This window comes from Haplochromis burtoni, unplaced genomic scaffold (genome assembly GCF_018398535.1).
Source record: "Haplochromis burtoni strain Fernald_Lab_line unplaced genomic scaffold, NCSU_Asbu1 Contig_1967, whole genome shotgun sequence".
Lineage (NCBI taxonomy): Eukaryota > Metazoa > Chordata > Actinopteri > Cichliformes > Cichlidae > Haplochromis > Haplochromis burtoni.
The window spans coordinates 3,867-18,495 of NW_024584328.1; the positions used below are offsets into that span (position 1 = coordinate 3,867).

Genomic DNA, 14,629 nt, shown 5'->3' on the forward strand with positions numbered 1-14,629 from the left:
AAAATACAACTTGCCTAATAATTCTGCACTCCCTGTAATAGAGCTCTGACTTTGTGTCAGTCTCAGGATCTGAACTGTCACATCTTTTCAGATCTTTTAGACCTATTTTATAACTACAAGACTTTTATTCTCTGTAGCTGTTTTATAAGGTTTAGGCAAGAAATTCTGACTTTAATTTTCATGGTTTGATTAGGTTTGAACAACACAACTATTTGGCACCTAAAGTACACAATGGCTGCACAGTGGAACTGCAGTTAACATTGGTAAAATTACTGCAAGTTGGTTTCTTGTTCAGACCACACATGGCCTCTGTGTGGAGGTTGTACGTAATAGGTTTCCTTTAGCCATTCTAGTTTCCTCCCACAGTCCATAGACATGCATGTTAGATGACCGGTGATTCTAACTTGCTCATGGAATTGCAGCCGTGTCTCCCAGCTGTTTCCTCTTCGCTCCGTTCACCTCTTGTATTTAGTGTCTGTGTCTTCCCCTACTCGGTGTCGCGTCGTTAACGTCTGTTCACCCTCGCTTCCTCTGTGTGTTCCGTTTGCCAGCCAGCCTTCCTGCCTAGTTATTCTGTTCTTCCAGTTTACTTAGTGTTTTTCTGTTCTGTTTCTTACCAGCAATAAAGCTGTGTGTTTTGAGTTACTTCTGCCTCAGTGAGTCCTGCATTTTGGGTCCTCTCTTTCTGCCTGCCTACACACAGACATGACAGTTTCTCTCACTGAACACTACGTCCATGGTGAACAGAATCAGTTTTGGGGATTTCCTTACCTGGATGATTGAGCATGCATCAAGACATAATTTTAGAGATAATATGCAAAATGGAAGAAAGCAGTTCTACATATTTGTTTAATATGTGCATTGAAGGACTTATCCTAGTCAAAAATGACTCCACAGTGTTACTGGAGACCAAGGTAATGCCATTCAGAGTAAGAATCTGGTTAGATACCATATTTCTAAGATTTTCAGGGCCGAGTACAATAACCTCAGTTTTATCTGAATTAAGAAGCAGAAAGTTAGCGGCCATCCAGGTCTTTATGTCTTTAAGACATTCCTGCAGTTTAACTAATTGGTGTGTGTTATCTGGCTTCATGGACAGATAGAGTTGTCGTCTGCATAGCAGTGAAAATGTATCTATGTCTTATGATACTGCCTAAGGCAGTGGTTCCCAAACTTAACTTAAAATACTGTATAAAACACCTTGAGGCGACTGTTGTTGTGATATGGTGAGTATAAATAAAATTGAATTGAACTGAGTATTTTTTTTCCTCTTCAATGGTTAAAATTTTATTTGTGAAGAAATTCATGAAGTAAATATTAGTTAAGGTTAAACAAATGCTTATCTTACAGGGAGTGCAGAATTATTAGGCAAATGAGTATTTTGTCCACATCATCCTCTTCATGCATGTTGTCTTACTCCAAGCTGTATAGGCTCGAAAGCCTACTACCAATTAAGCATATTAGGTGATGTGCATCTCTGTAATGAGAAGGGGTGTGGTCTAATGACATCAACACCCTATATCAGGTGTGCATAATTATTAGGCAACGTCCTTTCCTTTGGCAAAATGGGTCAAAAGAAGGACTTGACAGGCTCAGAAAAGTCAAAAATAGTGAGATATCTTGCAGAGGGATGCAGCAGTCTCAAAATTGCAAAGCTTCTGAAGCGTGATCATCGAACAATCAAGCGTTTCATTCAAAATAGTCAACAGGGTCGCAAGAAGCGTGTGGAAAAACCAAGGCGCAAAATAACTGCCCATGAACTGAGAAAAGTCAAGCGTGCAGCTGCCAAGATGCCACTTGCCACCAGTTTGGCCATATTTCAGAGCTGCAACATCACTGGAGTGCCCAAAAGCACAAGGTGTGCAATACTCAGAGACATGGCCAAGGTAAGAAAGGCTGAAAGACGACCACCACTGAACAAGACACACAAGCTGAAACGTCAAGACTGGGCCAAGAAATATCTCAAGACTGGTTTTTCTAAGGTTTTATGGACTGATGAAATGAGAGTGAGTCTTGATGGGCCAGATGGATGGGCCCGTGGCTGGATTGGTAAAGGGCAGAGAGCTCCAGTCCGACTCAGACGCCAGCAAGGTGGAGGTGGAGTACTGGTTTGGGCTGGTATCATCAAAGATGAGCTTGTGGGGCCTTTTCGGGTTGAGGATGGAGTCAAGCTCAACTCCCAGTCCTACTGCCAGTTTCTGGAAGACACCTTCTTCAAGCAGTGGTACAGGAAGAAGTCTGCATCCTTCAAGAAAAACATGATTTTCATGCAGGACAATGCTCCATCACACGCGTCCAAGTACTCCACAGCGTGGCTGGCAAGAAAGGGTATAAAAGAAGAAAAACTAATGACATGGCCTCCTTGTTCACCTGATCTGAACCCCATTGAGAACCTGTGGTCCATCATCAAATGTGAGATTTACAAGGAGGGAAAACAGTACACCTCTCTGAACAGTGTCTGGGAGGCTGTGGTTGCTGCTGCACGCAATGTTGATGGTGAACAGATCAAAACACTGACAGAATCCATGGATGGCAGGCTTTTGAGTGTCCTTGCAAAGAAAGGTGGCTATATTGGTCGCTGATTTGTTTTTGTTTTGTTTTTGAATGTCAGAAATGTATATTTGTGAATGTGGAGATGTTATATTGGTTTCACTGGTAAAAATAAATAATTGAAATGGGTATATATTTGTTTTTTGTTAAGTTGCCTAATAATTATGCACAGTAATAGTCACCTGCACACACAGATATCCCCCTAAAATAGCTAAAACTAAAAACAAACTAAAAACTACTTCCAAAAACATTCAGCTTTGATATTAATGAGTTTTTTGGGTTCATTGAGAACATGGTTGTTGTTCAATAATAAAATTATTCCTCAAAAATACAACTTGCCTAATAATTCTGCACTCCCTGTAATAGAGCTCTGACTTTGTGTCAGTCTCAGGATCTGAACTGTCACATCTTTTCAGATCTTTTAGACCTATTTTATAACTACAAGACTTTTATTCTCTGTAGCTGTTTTATAAGGTTTAGGCAAGAAATTCTGACTTTAATTTTCATGGTTTGATTAGGTTTGAACAACACAACTATTTGGCACCTAAAGTACACAATGGCTGCACAGTGGAACTGCAGTTAACATTGGTAAAATTACTGCAAGTTGGTTTCTTGTTCAGACCACACATGGCCTCTGTGTGGAGGTTGTACGTAATAGGTTTCCTTTAGCCATTCTAGTTTCCTCCCACAGTCCATAGACATGCATGTTAGATGACCGGTGATTCTAAATTGCACATGGAATTGTAAAATGTTTCAAATGTACATGTACAGAATAAAAGCAAAACAGCAATAGATTTGTATTAAAAGTTAGAGCTGGTTAGTTAAAATGTTACTTCCATTTAGTTTTACTGGATCTCAGTGCAGCATTTGATACAGTTGACCACAACATATTACTCAAACGACTGGAGAACTGGGCAGGTCTTTCAGGAACTGTACTAAACTGGTTCAAAACATACTTAGAAAACAGGAAATACTTTGTATCAATAGGTAACTTCACATCTGAGCAGACAAGTATCACATGTGGAGTTCCCCAAGGTTCCATCTTGGGACCCCTTCTGTTTAACATTTACATGCTCCCACTGGCACAGATTATAAAGAACAACAAAATAAACTATCCACAGCTATGCAGATGACACACAAATATATATCACAATGTCACCAGGAGACCGAGGCCCTGTACAGGCTCTTGGTAAATGCATTGAGGAAATTAATGACTGGTTGTGCCACAATTTTCTCCAGCTAAACAAAAACAAAACTGAGGTAATAGTCTTTGGCGCCAAAGAAAAACGATTACAGGTCACCAGAGAACTTCAATCTATACATCTAAAAACCACAAACCAGGCGAGAAATTTGGGTGTAGTGATGGATGCAGACCTAAACTTAGAAAAACACATTAAGACAATAACAAAGTCAGCTTACTATCACCTCAAGAATATTTCAAGGATAAAAGATCTGATGTCTCAACAGGACCTGGAAAAACTAGTCCATGCATTCATCTTTAGTAGGCTTGATTACTGTAACAGCATCTTTACAGGTCTACCTAAAAAATCAGTCAGACAACTACAGCTCATTCAGAACTCTGCTGCTCGAGTCCTCACTAAGACCAAAAAAGTGGACCACATCAGTCCAGCTCTGAGGTCTTTACACTGGCTGCCTGTCCGTCAGAGGATAGACTTTAAAGTTCTGATGCTGGTCTATAAAGCTCTGAATGGTTTAGGACCAAAATACATCAGTGACCTCCTGACCCAGTATGAACCTTCCAGATCCCTCAGGTCATCTGGATCTGGTCTTTTATCAGTTCCCAGAGTCAGAACCAGACACGGAGAAGCTGCATTCAGCTTTTATGCTCCTTATATCTGGAACAAACTCCCAGAAAGCCTCAGATCAGCTGAAACACTCAGTTTATTTAAATCCAGGTTGAAGACTCACCTGTTCTCAGCTGCATTTGAATAAAGCACCAAATCCACACTTTTAAGCTTAAATTTCAAAACTTACATTTAACTACTGATTTTATCTACTGTTCTGATTTTATCTGTTTTGATTTTATATACTGTTTTGTTTGTTTGTTAATTAGTTTGTTTGTTTGCTTGTTTTAATCAATTTTAAATCATGCTTTTTATTTGTTTTTGTTTCTAATGTCTCTGTAAAGCACTTTGAATAACCTTGTTGTTGAATTGTGCTATACAAATAAACTTGCCTTGCCTTGCCTTGCCATTCAATCTGCAAAAAGCTTTTTCATCCACTGTTACTATGGTGACAACTCCCACCCCCGGTGGTGATATCAGACTTTGTCTCAAATTTTTCAGGGCTTGGTTGGATCATTTTTATTTAGCAATGTGACTCCTATTCTTTTATTGTTTTAAGAAAAGTTATTTTCTTCAAGAACTTTTGGAAAGAGATTTTTCTGGTTATATTGCAAGACTGACACTGAAGGTGACAAACACCTTGTTCATCAGCAAATATAGCAAAAACAGTAAATAGGTTCATGGTAAAATATATCACCCCCTCCCCTTTTGTCATCTGTTTGCCCATCTAGATTGAATAGATGCCCTTTCCATCTATACATAGCAAAGTAATATATTATTTATTTACAGCAGAACTATATCTATTGGTGACCCAGCCCTCTGCATCTGACAAGTTTTACCTTGAGAAGATAAAGTTAGAAGAATAATCATTCAGAGAAACTAGTGGAACAGAGAAAGGGGAAGTGACAGAGAGAAGCATAGCATGTAGGGGAGGTGGGGGGTGGGTACTGCGGCGTTAGATCACACTGTCGAGATGCAATGACACAGCTCACTGATGCTGCTGTAGTTTTACATAGGAATTGCTCTCTGGTGCAAGAAAACTGCAAGTGTAGCAAAAACTCATACATCACAGGTACAAAATGTACAGCGTCACAAGGACAGGACAATACTAAAGCCTTTTGGTATAATATGATTTACAACTATCTGTTATGTTCTCTCTTCTCTTTTTCTGTCTCGACTATGCGCATGCAATCTGCCCTACAACTGCAGCCACAGAAAACAGTCAGAGATATTCAGCATTCCTTTGATTCTTACCTTTCTTTAGTTGGGCCATTGATTCTGCTGCATTACTGAGATTCAGCGGTTAGTCAGGGTGATGCTGCTCTGGCTAGAGCTAGGCTACATCCTCTCTCCCTCTCCTTCTCTGCTGCACTCTCTGGTGCATGTTCCTTTATCTGCACTGCTCTTGTCGTCTATTCCAAGTTCCTGTCTGTCTGGCTAGAGGAAGTAGCACAGTAATGTCACTGATTAACAGCTCATGAGTAGGGAATTTTATACATATTACATTACTTGTGTGCTAATTGCTTATTTATTTATTCCCTTTTTTAAAACATATTTAACAAATGGAGAAGAAAAGAGGAAGCAAGAAGTCTAAAATCTATCTACAACAGATTAACAGTATTTGAAAGTTATATCCCTAAAAACAGAAAGAAAACCCAGCAAAGACCTGACACAGCACCTGAGAGATGCATCTGGACAGTCAGATGGGAGCGTGGTTGTCAAGAAATTATTTTTAAGGAAAGACATAGGGTGAAAAGGTTAAGGTAAACACAACAACAAAAAAAAACTTTGTCAAAATGTTTGATGCCGTGATGAATCCAAATGTGAAAATTTTGGTTCAGATTGTTGGCAATATATATGGATTATGAATGGAGGAGGTTGTCAGCAAGGAACAACAGTCACTGTCTACAGCCAAAACGTTTTGGATGCTTGGTTTGGGTCCTGCATTTCTGCCTATGCTTATATAAAAGAGGGATGGCCTGGCTCCACTTCCTCCCTCTGTACTAATGTGAAGAAAACTGCCATCTTGCATTTTTACTGCCACAGTATGTGTACTAGTGATTTGGGGTGGAGTTGCTGCAACAAACCCCGCCCACATATCTGACCACAAACACACCGCTTGCACTTCTTATGCAGAGATGGGCAGTAACGCGTAAGCAGATTACTTTTTTCAAGTAACGAGTAAAGTAAGGGATTACTATTGCAAAAACGGTAATTAGATTACCGTTACTTTCCCGTAGGAACGCTGCGTTACTGCGTTACTAAAACCGTGATTTTTTTTGCGAGAATGTCTCATGACAGTGACGTAAGCGAGTGCGACGTTCGTGACAACAGCTGTGTGCAGATCAACAATGGATCATATATCGAGTGCGGGAGAGAGTATGAGCGTGCAGCGTTTAAAGCGTGGAAGTACTGACCTTACTTTGTTTGATTCCATAAAAAGTGACAAAAACATTAGCGTCCGTTGTGCGTGGGAAGAAAACTTCTTTTTACAGCGAAAAAAAACCCTAAACTTCCAAGCAAGCACCAAGTGCGCTACGACGTAATGGGAAATTCAGAGAAACTCGGGGATCCTTCCACTGACCGCTGCAGCACACCTGCACCAGCAGTGGCGGTCCTAGCCTGTTTGGCGCCCCGGGCGAACACTCCCTCTGGTGCCGCCCCTCCCACACACACACACATACATAAAACATATTAAGGATTGTACATGAACATAAAACTGTTGTCGGAACCATACTGAATTTCACCAGAGAAACACACACACATATGAAGAGAGAGAGAGTATGCATAGTATGCAAACGGCTACCAAACAGCCATCATAATTCGTCATACAATGAGAACAGGACAAATCAACAATTGACAATGACTAATTAATATTAAAATCTGTAACATAATGTATTGTTTGGAGTTTAGTCTGTTACTATTTTTACCATTTCTTTTTGGAGCAACTGTAACCACATAATTTCCTTAGGGATTAATAAAGTATTCTGATTCTGATTGTTTCAGGATGACCTGCCATTATCCAATGACACATCTGCTTACCTGCATCTTTTGCTCGTTTCTCCTCCTCTTCTTTTCTCTTTTTTCTAAACTGAGCACAGGTCTGTGAGAGCCAGAGATTTTCCTTGTTTGAGGTGACCAAATACTTATTTTCCACCCTGATTTACGAATAAATTCTTTACAAATCCTACCATGTGGATTCATGGATTTTTTTTTCACATTCTGTCTCTCACAGTTGAAGTGTACCTCTGGTGCAAATTACTGACCTCTGTCATCATTTTAAGTGGGGGAACTTGCACAATCGGTGGCTGACTAAATACTTTTTTGCCCCACTGTAAGCCCTCAGTTTTCCTTCATTTTTTGTCATGTTGTCCGATTACGTTATCCATATCCATGCTCCTTTGCCAGTGAGTCTTTTCCTGATATCTTTAGTTATTTCGTTTTTTCCAGCAATACAGCTGCATTTTGAGTCTAATGTCTGTGTGCCAAGTATTGTATTTTGGTCCTACACTGCCCACCACACAGCCTGCCCCATGACTAGAGAGACCAGGAAACTCACGGTGAGCATGGATTAGAGAGGAAGTGTCAGAAGCTGAAGATGGCATGGAATATAATCCATGCAACCGAGACCAAGAAAAAACTGATGAGGACAAATTCAGTGAGGAAGAGGATCGCCATGACGACTGTTGTCATCTGTTGTCATGTCAACAGTCAAAGAATGGGAACTTATCCCCACCTGAGAATCAACTTGGGCTTTCAGCTGAAACCCTAATTTGAAAATAATGGTAAACTATAGTGGTAAGCATGGAGGTAAGACAGAAAGACATCAAAGCATACATGAGGGTTTTTTTTTTCATTTTCAGTGGAGATCCGAGAATGAATCTACCAACAGTTTATGGATGTAGAGTTCAGTCGGACAATTTTTTGGGCCACCATGTTACTCTATAAATTTTACATGTTGACAGGTTTGTGGAGCGCCAGCCACTCATCTATATGCTATCTTTCAGGCAGCCATAGATGGTGTTCCTGAAAAGAGGTCATTTTAGTATAATGTTGGAATCATTTGGTCCATACACAGCTAAAATATTCCTGGTCACTTTGACAGCTGTGATAAACAGTATACTATGTTTGATCTGGTTATCATAGTCAAAATAGAAATGATGTGTTTCGACTCAAATATAAGGCATATAAAGTCATATTAATGAGACATACATACATCATAAATAACAGAAGTTCAAAAACTTTAGTTGATAAAACAATCTAACATGACAAGAAAGGAAATATATCTATTATTATAGCTTTTATGATGAGTCGTAATGAAACAGTCATTTTTAACTGTGAACACAAAATAGTTTAACATAAAACGAACACAAGGGTTAATTAAAGTAGTACTGCACATAATTAGAAAGATTCAGTTGTCCCTTATTCTCCCAGCAGGGCATCCAACAGCCATCAGAGGGTAGGTGTTGTGATGGAAAGTTTCTAGTTCATTCTTATATGTATTAGTAGGTGCTTGGAACTTTTTGTATTTCTTAGGTGAGTCTGTGTGTCAATATGACCTGGTGTAACTATGCTTAACTACGTTTCACTATGTTATCTGCTGACTGTTAGGGCATAGAAGGATGAAATTCCCAGGGAAACCATATTCCAGGTGCTTCCTGGAATATGGATAGCAGGAGTTGCTCCCTGCCCAGCGAGGGTTGAGACAAGAAGCTGTTGTAACTGTAGTGATGCACCAGGAGTTGTGTGTGAAGGTATAAAAGAGGCGGCGCGACGTCTCAAGGGCAGAGCTATCCTGACTGCATAACTGTGATGTTTGCAGTCTGTTTTCTCTCTTGCATCCTGTAATTAAAAAGCTTTGGCCACAGCTGACCGCGTTGCAGACTTTAGTAACAGGAAATTCCAAGACAGTGTTCATTTCCCAGATCTTGTTCTTCAGATTTACCTGACTGTTTAGGACTATCCTCAATGTTTGCAATGTTGCCTTCTGCTAGTGCAGTCCCCTCAGTTGTGACTACCTTTCCTCTCTTTGTTACCATCCAAATACACTTCTCCAATCTGAATGACATTCCAGTGTCATTGTTGTAGATCCTAGTCATGTCAGTCAATATATATCTCATTCACTCGTGGCATAATGCTTGATGTCATCCGTTCTGCAGTTGGTAACCACAGCCAGTTTTGTTAATGCTTCTAATCTGGGCTCAATCAGGTGATTATATATGCTGCAGTAGATCAAGGTTGCTGGGGGATTCCCAGGGAATGGACTACTTCTTCTTCACTCACCTTTTTTTTTTTTTTTTCACACTGTGTGTATACACTACTGTTCATTTAATCAGTTATTTTTAATCTCTGGCTGTTTTCCACAGTGGTTTTTTGTCCCATCTCCCCTGCCCTCATTTCTAGCTGATCGCAGCAGATGACTGGCCTCCACTGAGCCTGGTTTTGCCAGTTTTCCTTCTAAGGCTACGTTCACACTGCAGGTCTTAATGCTCAATTCCGATTTTTTGATCAAATCCGATTTTTTTGTCTCCTCGTTCACACTACAAATAAAATGCGACAGCAAACGCGCTCTAGTGTGAACGCTCAAAGCGGCCCGCATGCGCAAAAGAAGACGTCACACACAACGCGCTCTGTTTAGACCCAGAGCAAACAGTATTGTTTGACTGATGGCCCTTAATATAAAGACTTCGGACTTTACGTTTCCCAATTTTTGCTTTAAGTTATTTTGTTATTTACATAATAATGTAGATAACCTAATAATTATCCTTATTGCTGTTTTAGAGGAGCGGTGCTTCAAAGGATAGTTGCAGATTTCTGTCAGAATCTGCAGATTATACAGTACAAATAAAATGTTCACGTTGTCTTCCCAACAGTTTCACTGACATCTACACTGGATGGCCAGGAAGCGTTCACGATGTCTTCTCCGGCTGATAATTGGCGTCTGTCTTGTGTCAGTGACGTAAAAGACGGATTTAATGCGACCTGACCATTCAAACAGCAGTCACTTTCTAAAACATCGGATATGTATTGGATTCAGTACCAGATACGAAAGTGACCCAGATCGGATTTGAAAATATCGGATTTGTGCCGTTCACACTGTCATGATCGGATATGGGTCGCAAATAGGATTTGATGCGCTTTCGCCTGCAGTGTGAATGTAGCCTAAAAGGAAGCTTTTAACATAAAGCTTGTCACCAAGTGCTTGCTCATAGGAGGTCATCTGATTGCTGGGGTTTTCTCTGCAATATTGTAGGGTCTTTACCTTACAATATAAAGCACCTTGAGGCGGCTGTTGTTGTATTTGGCATTATATAAATAAAAATTGCATTGAAACATTTTCTGTACATCGTTTTTCAACACTTGAAACAACTTTCTCCCAGATGGTTCTTTATTTGCTTGAAAGTGGAAGCAGCATGATAAACATACAACTCACTAGATGATAATCCATGCACCCTTACACTGACAGTGAAGATGAAATCCAGATTGCAGTCTACCCTCGGGGTACATGCTCACACTGACATAGCTTGACTCAGTCTACATGTTATTAAATTCAATTTCCACACAAAGTATAGTCTTCATTGAATGATAATATACTAGACCAGGCTGTGACAGCTTTAGACTCCTTACACAAATAGCCAGTGGGGTATTGATTGTTCTACAATAAATATCGAATAATATGATACTGAGGATATTTATGTTGTGTTTAAAATAAGAATGGACAACAAAACTAAATCTAAACTGACCATCCATTTCCTCTGGGTTTGAGTCAAAATGTGTGTGGGGCGCAAAAGATGGTTTGTGTATACTGTACATTTGTACACCTGCATGTCTGTGTGTGATGTCTATCGATATAGGTAATCAGCTTGTATGTTGGCAGCAATCTCTGCTTCCCACTTGTCTCCATTGTTGAGGAGCTTTTCCTTATTGTAGAGCAGTTCTTCATGAGTTTCAGTAGAAAATTCAAAGTTAGGACCCTGAAAAAAAAAGGAAAAATGGATTACAACAGGTCTGCAAACACAAGGAGAGGAACAGAAGAAAATAACAGAAACAAAACGTGGAGAAAAGAGACAGCAAAGAATAAGAATAATAAAAGCACAAACAAAAAGATAAAGATCTTTGCAATAAAAATTACTGCCAACTTTTATTATGACTCTGCCCGTATTTCAGCCCTTTTCACAAAGTGTAACTAATTAAATATTCTTTTTTGGGGGGGACTTTAGTCGATAGACAGTGATGAGAGGAGAGGAAAGCAGGGGTAGAGAGAAGGGAAGACCTGGGCCGGCCGCTCCCAGAATATATTTCTAAAGGTGATACTGACATGAAATACTCATTAGAAATCAGTAACAACCCATCCAATCTACAAACGCAAAAAACTCAAACCACAGATGTTCATATATTACGTGTAATAATGAAAAAAGTATTAAACATGCTTTACTGAAATTTGTTTTAACACTTTGTGCAAAAGCCTTTGTTGGTAAAACAGCTTCAAGGCTCCTTCTGTATGGAGAAACTAGTCGCAGGCATTGCAAAGGTGATTTCGGCCCATTTTTTTATATCCTGACGGTTCTGTGGGCCCATTCTATGAACTCTTCTTTCCATAGACTTTCAGTTTGATTTAGGTCATGTGATTGGCTGGGCCATTCGATTCAATTCAATTTTATTTATATAGTGCCAAATCACAACAACAGTCGCCTCAAGGCGCTTTATATTGCACAGTAGATCGTACAATAATAGATACAGAGAAAAACCCAACAATCATATGACCCCCTATTAGCAAGTACTTTGGCGACAGTGAGAAGGAAAAACTCCCTTTTAACAGGAAGAAACGTCCAGAACCAGGCTCAGGGAGGGGCGGGGCCATCTGCTGCGACCGGTTGGGGTGAGAGAAGGAAAACAGGATAAATACATGCTGTGGAAAAGAGACAGAGATTAATAACAAGTGTGATTGAGTGCAGAGAGGTCTGTTAACACATAGTGAGCGAGAAAGGTGACTGGAAATGAAAAACTCAATGCATCATGGGAATCCCCAGCAGCCTACGTCTATTGCAGCATAACTAAGGGAGGATTCAGGGTCACCTGGTCCAGCCCTAACTATATGCTTTAGCAAAAAGGAAAGTTTGAAGCCTAATCTTGAAAGTAGAGATAGTGTCTGTCTCCTGAATCCAAACTGGAAGCTGGTTCCACAGAAGAGGGGCCTGAAAACTGAAGGCTCTGCCTCCCATTCTACTTTTAAGTACTCTAGGAACAACAAGTAGGCCTGCAGAGCGAGAGCGAAGTGCTCTAATAGGGTGATATGGTACTACAAGGACATTAAAATAAGATGGGGCCTGATTATTTAAGACCTTGTATGTGAGGAGCAGGATTTGGAATTAACTTCTGGATTTAACAGGAAGCCAATGAAGGGAAGCCAAAACAGGAGAAATATGCTCTCTTTCTAGCAGCTTTATTTTCTTCCTGTGCAACTGGCTCGGCTGTGTGTTTGGGATCATTGTCCTGCTATAGCTTCCACCCTACGTTCATCTTCATCATTCTGGTAAATAGCAGCAGATCTTTATCAAGAATGCCTCTGTACATTTTTCCATTAATTGCATTCATTCAGTACTGTATGCTGAACACAGGCCCACATCATGACGTTCCCATCTCCAAACGTCACTGTGGGTACGTTGTTTTTGGGGTGATATGCAGTACCTTTTAACTTCCAAACAGGGTCTGTATTATGGCATCCAAAGAGTTCAGTTTTGGACTGTTTTCCCCCAGTATTTCACAAGCTTGTCTGAATGTTGTTCAGCAAACTTTAAGTACTCTCCAACATGCATTTTCTTAAGCAATAGATACTTGCATGGTGAGTATTCATACAGGCCATGGCAGTTAAGTGCATTGCTTATTGTTTTCTTTGAAACAAGTGTACCTGCTGATGCCAGGTCTTATTGTAGCTCTTCACAAGTGGTCCTTGGCTCTTGAACAACCCTTACTGATAATTCTTTTCACTTCTCTGTCTGAAGTCTTGCAGTGAGCACCTGGTTGTGGTTGCTTTACAGCGAAATTATGTTGTCTCCACTTCTGGATTATGGGCCAGTGGTCACTGGAACCTTCAGGACTTTAGAAATTCTTCTGTAACATGTTTTGCAACAATAATCTTGTAAAGGTCTTGAGAAAGCTCATTGGTTTGATCTATCATGAGCTATTTCTTGTGTAAATCACTGGTAATGAGACAGTTTTTTAGGCCATCAGTTGGGACTGAACCAGCTGACATTATTTGGCCCCATTGTCTTTCTTCTTGTGTTCAGTATTTTTCCCTGTGACATTTCTCATTATTACACATAATTTATGGACAACTAAGGTTTCTTAGTATATGTGCATTGGATGGATCGTTATCGACATCTGATGAGAATTTCATGTCAATAGTACCTTTAGAAGTACATGTGACGTGTTCAACACTCGTTTTACTTATACATGAATGATAGAGAGAGACAGATATATAGATAGAGATGGGTAGATATAGATATACAGCTAATATTTCTGTTTGAATAGTTCTTAGTTGTAACAATGTTTTTCAGCAATAACTTGCATACCATTGGAGAACCTGTTTTTCACTTTAAATACTGCAGACACAATTGACTAATATGCAGGGTCTATGCTTACGAGTTGGTTTTTCATGGGTACAACCCATATACTCAACTCTGCAGCTGAACCCACAAATGCAATTGTTTACAAATGTGACAAATTTAAGAGGAAATAAACAGGCTTTCCAACCAGACATGATGTATTCCCAAGAAACATTTTTAAATCCCAGAAATAATCAACCAAATTTCCTCATTTTTTTGTGCCTGGTTTATATAACAGTATGTTTGCTGTCCCATTACAGACAGCACAGTATTAGAGCTACTGCATGCCAATTAAAACTGCTTAACTGCTGCTGACCTTCTACCGCTCGTCCATTGAGAGCCTGCTAACCTACTGCATCACAGTATGGTACGGCAGCTGCACCAAGGCGGAAAGAGTGAGGCTTCAGAGTGTGATCAAGACAGCACAAAAGATCATCGGCTGCCCTCTCCCCTCCCTGATGGACATTTATTCCTCCCGCTGCCTCAGCAGAGCAGCAAACATTATCAAGGACAGCTCCCACCCTGGTTTCAACATGTTCATCCTGCTTCCCCCAGGGAAGCGCTACAGGTGCATCAGCACAAAAACCCACAGACTCAAAAACAGTTTCTTCCCCAAAGCCATAACCACCCTGAACTCACACATGCACCGATAACACAGCCCACCCCCCA

At 40.1% G+C, this 14,629-nt stretch overlaps 1 protein-coding gene and 1 long non-coding RNA gene across 2 annotated transcripts in view; both read right to left on the reverse strand.

Moving 5' to 3' along the window:
- Nucleotides 1–6,005, reverse strand: part of LOC121813585 — a 9,743-nt gene extending 3,738 nt beyond the window's left edge. The window contains exon 1 of the long non-coding RNA XR_006053775.1: nt 5,610–6,005. This is a non-coding gene — a long non-coding RNA (uncharacterized LOC121813585). The remainder of the gene's footprint in view (nt 1–5,609) is intronic.
- A 4,720-nt stretch (nt 6,006–10,725) lies between these two features.
- On the reverse strand, nt 10,726–11,329 carry LOC121813586 (NADH dehydrogenase [ubiquinone] iron-sulfur protein 8, mitochondrial-like; the record flags this gene model as incomplete). Its single annotated transcript, XM_042217429.1, is given in 1 exon segment — nt 10,726–11,329. A coding segment is annotated over 1 exon segment (132 nt), but the record flags the coding sequence as incomplete, so codon positions are not given.
- Nucleotides 11,330–14,629: the final 3,300 nt, after the last annotated feature.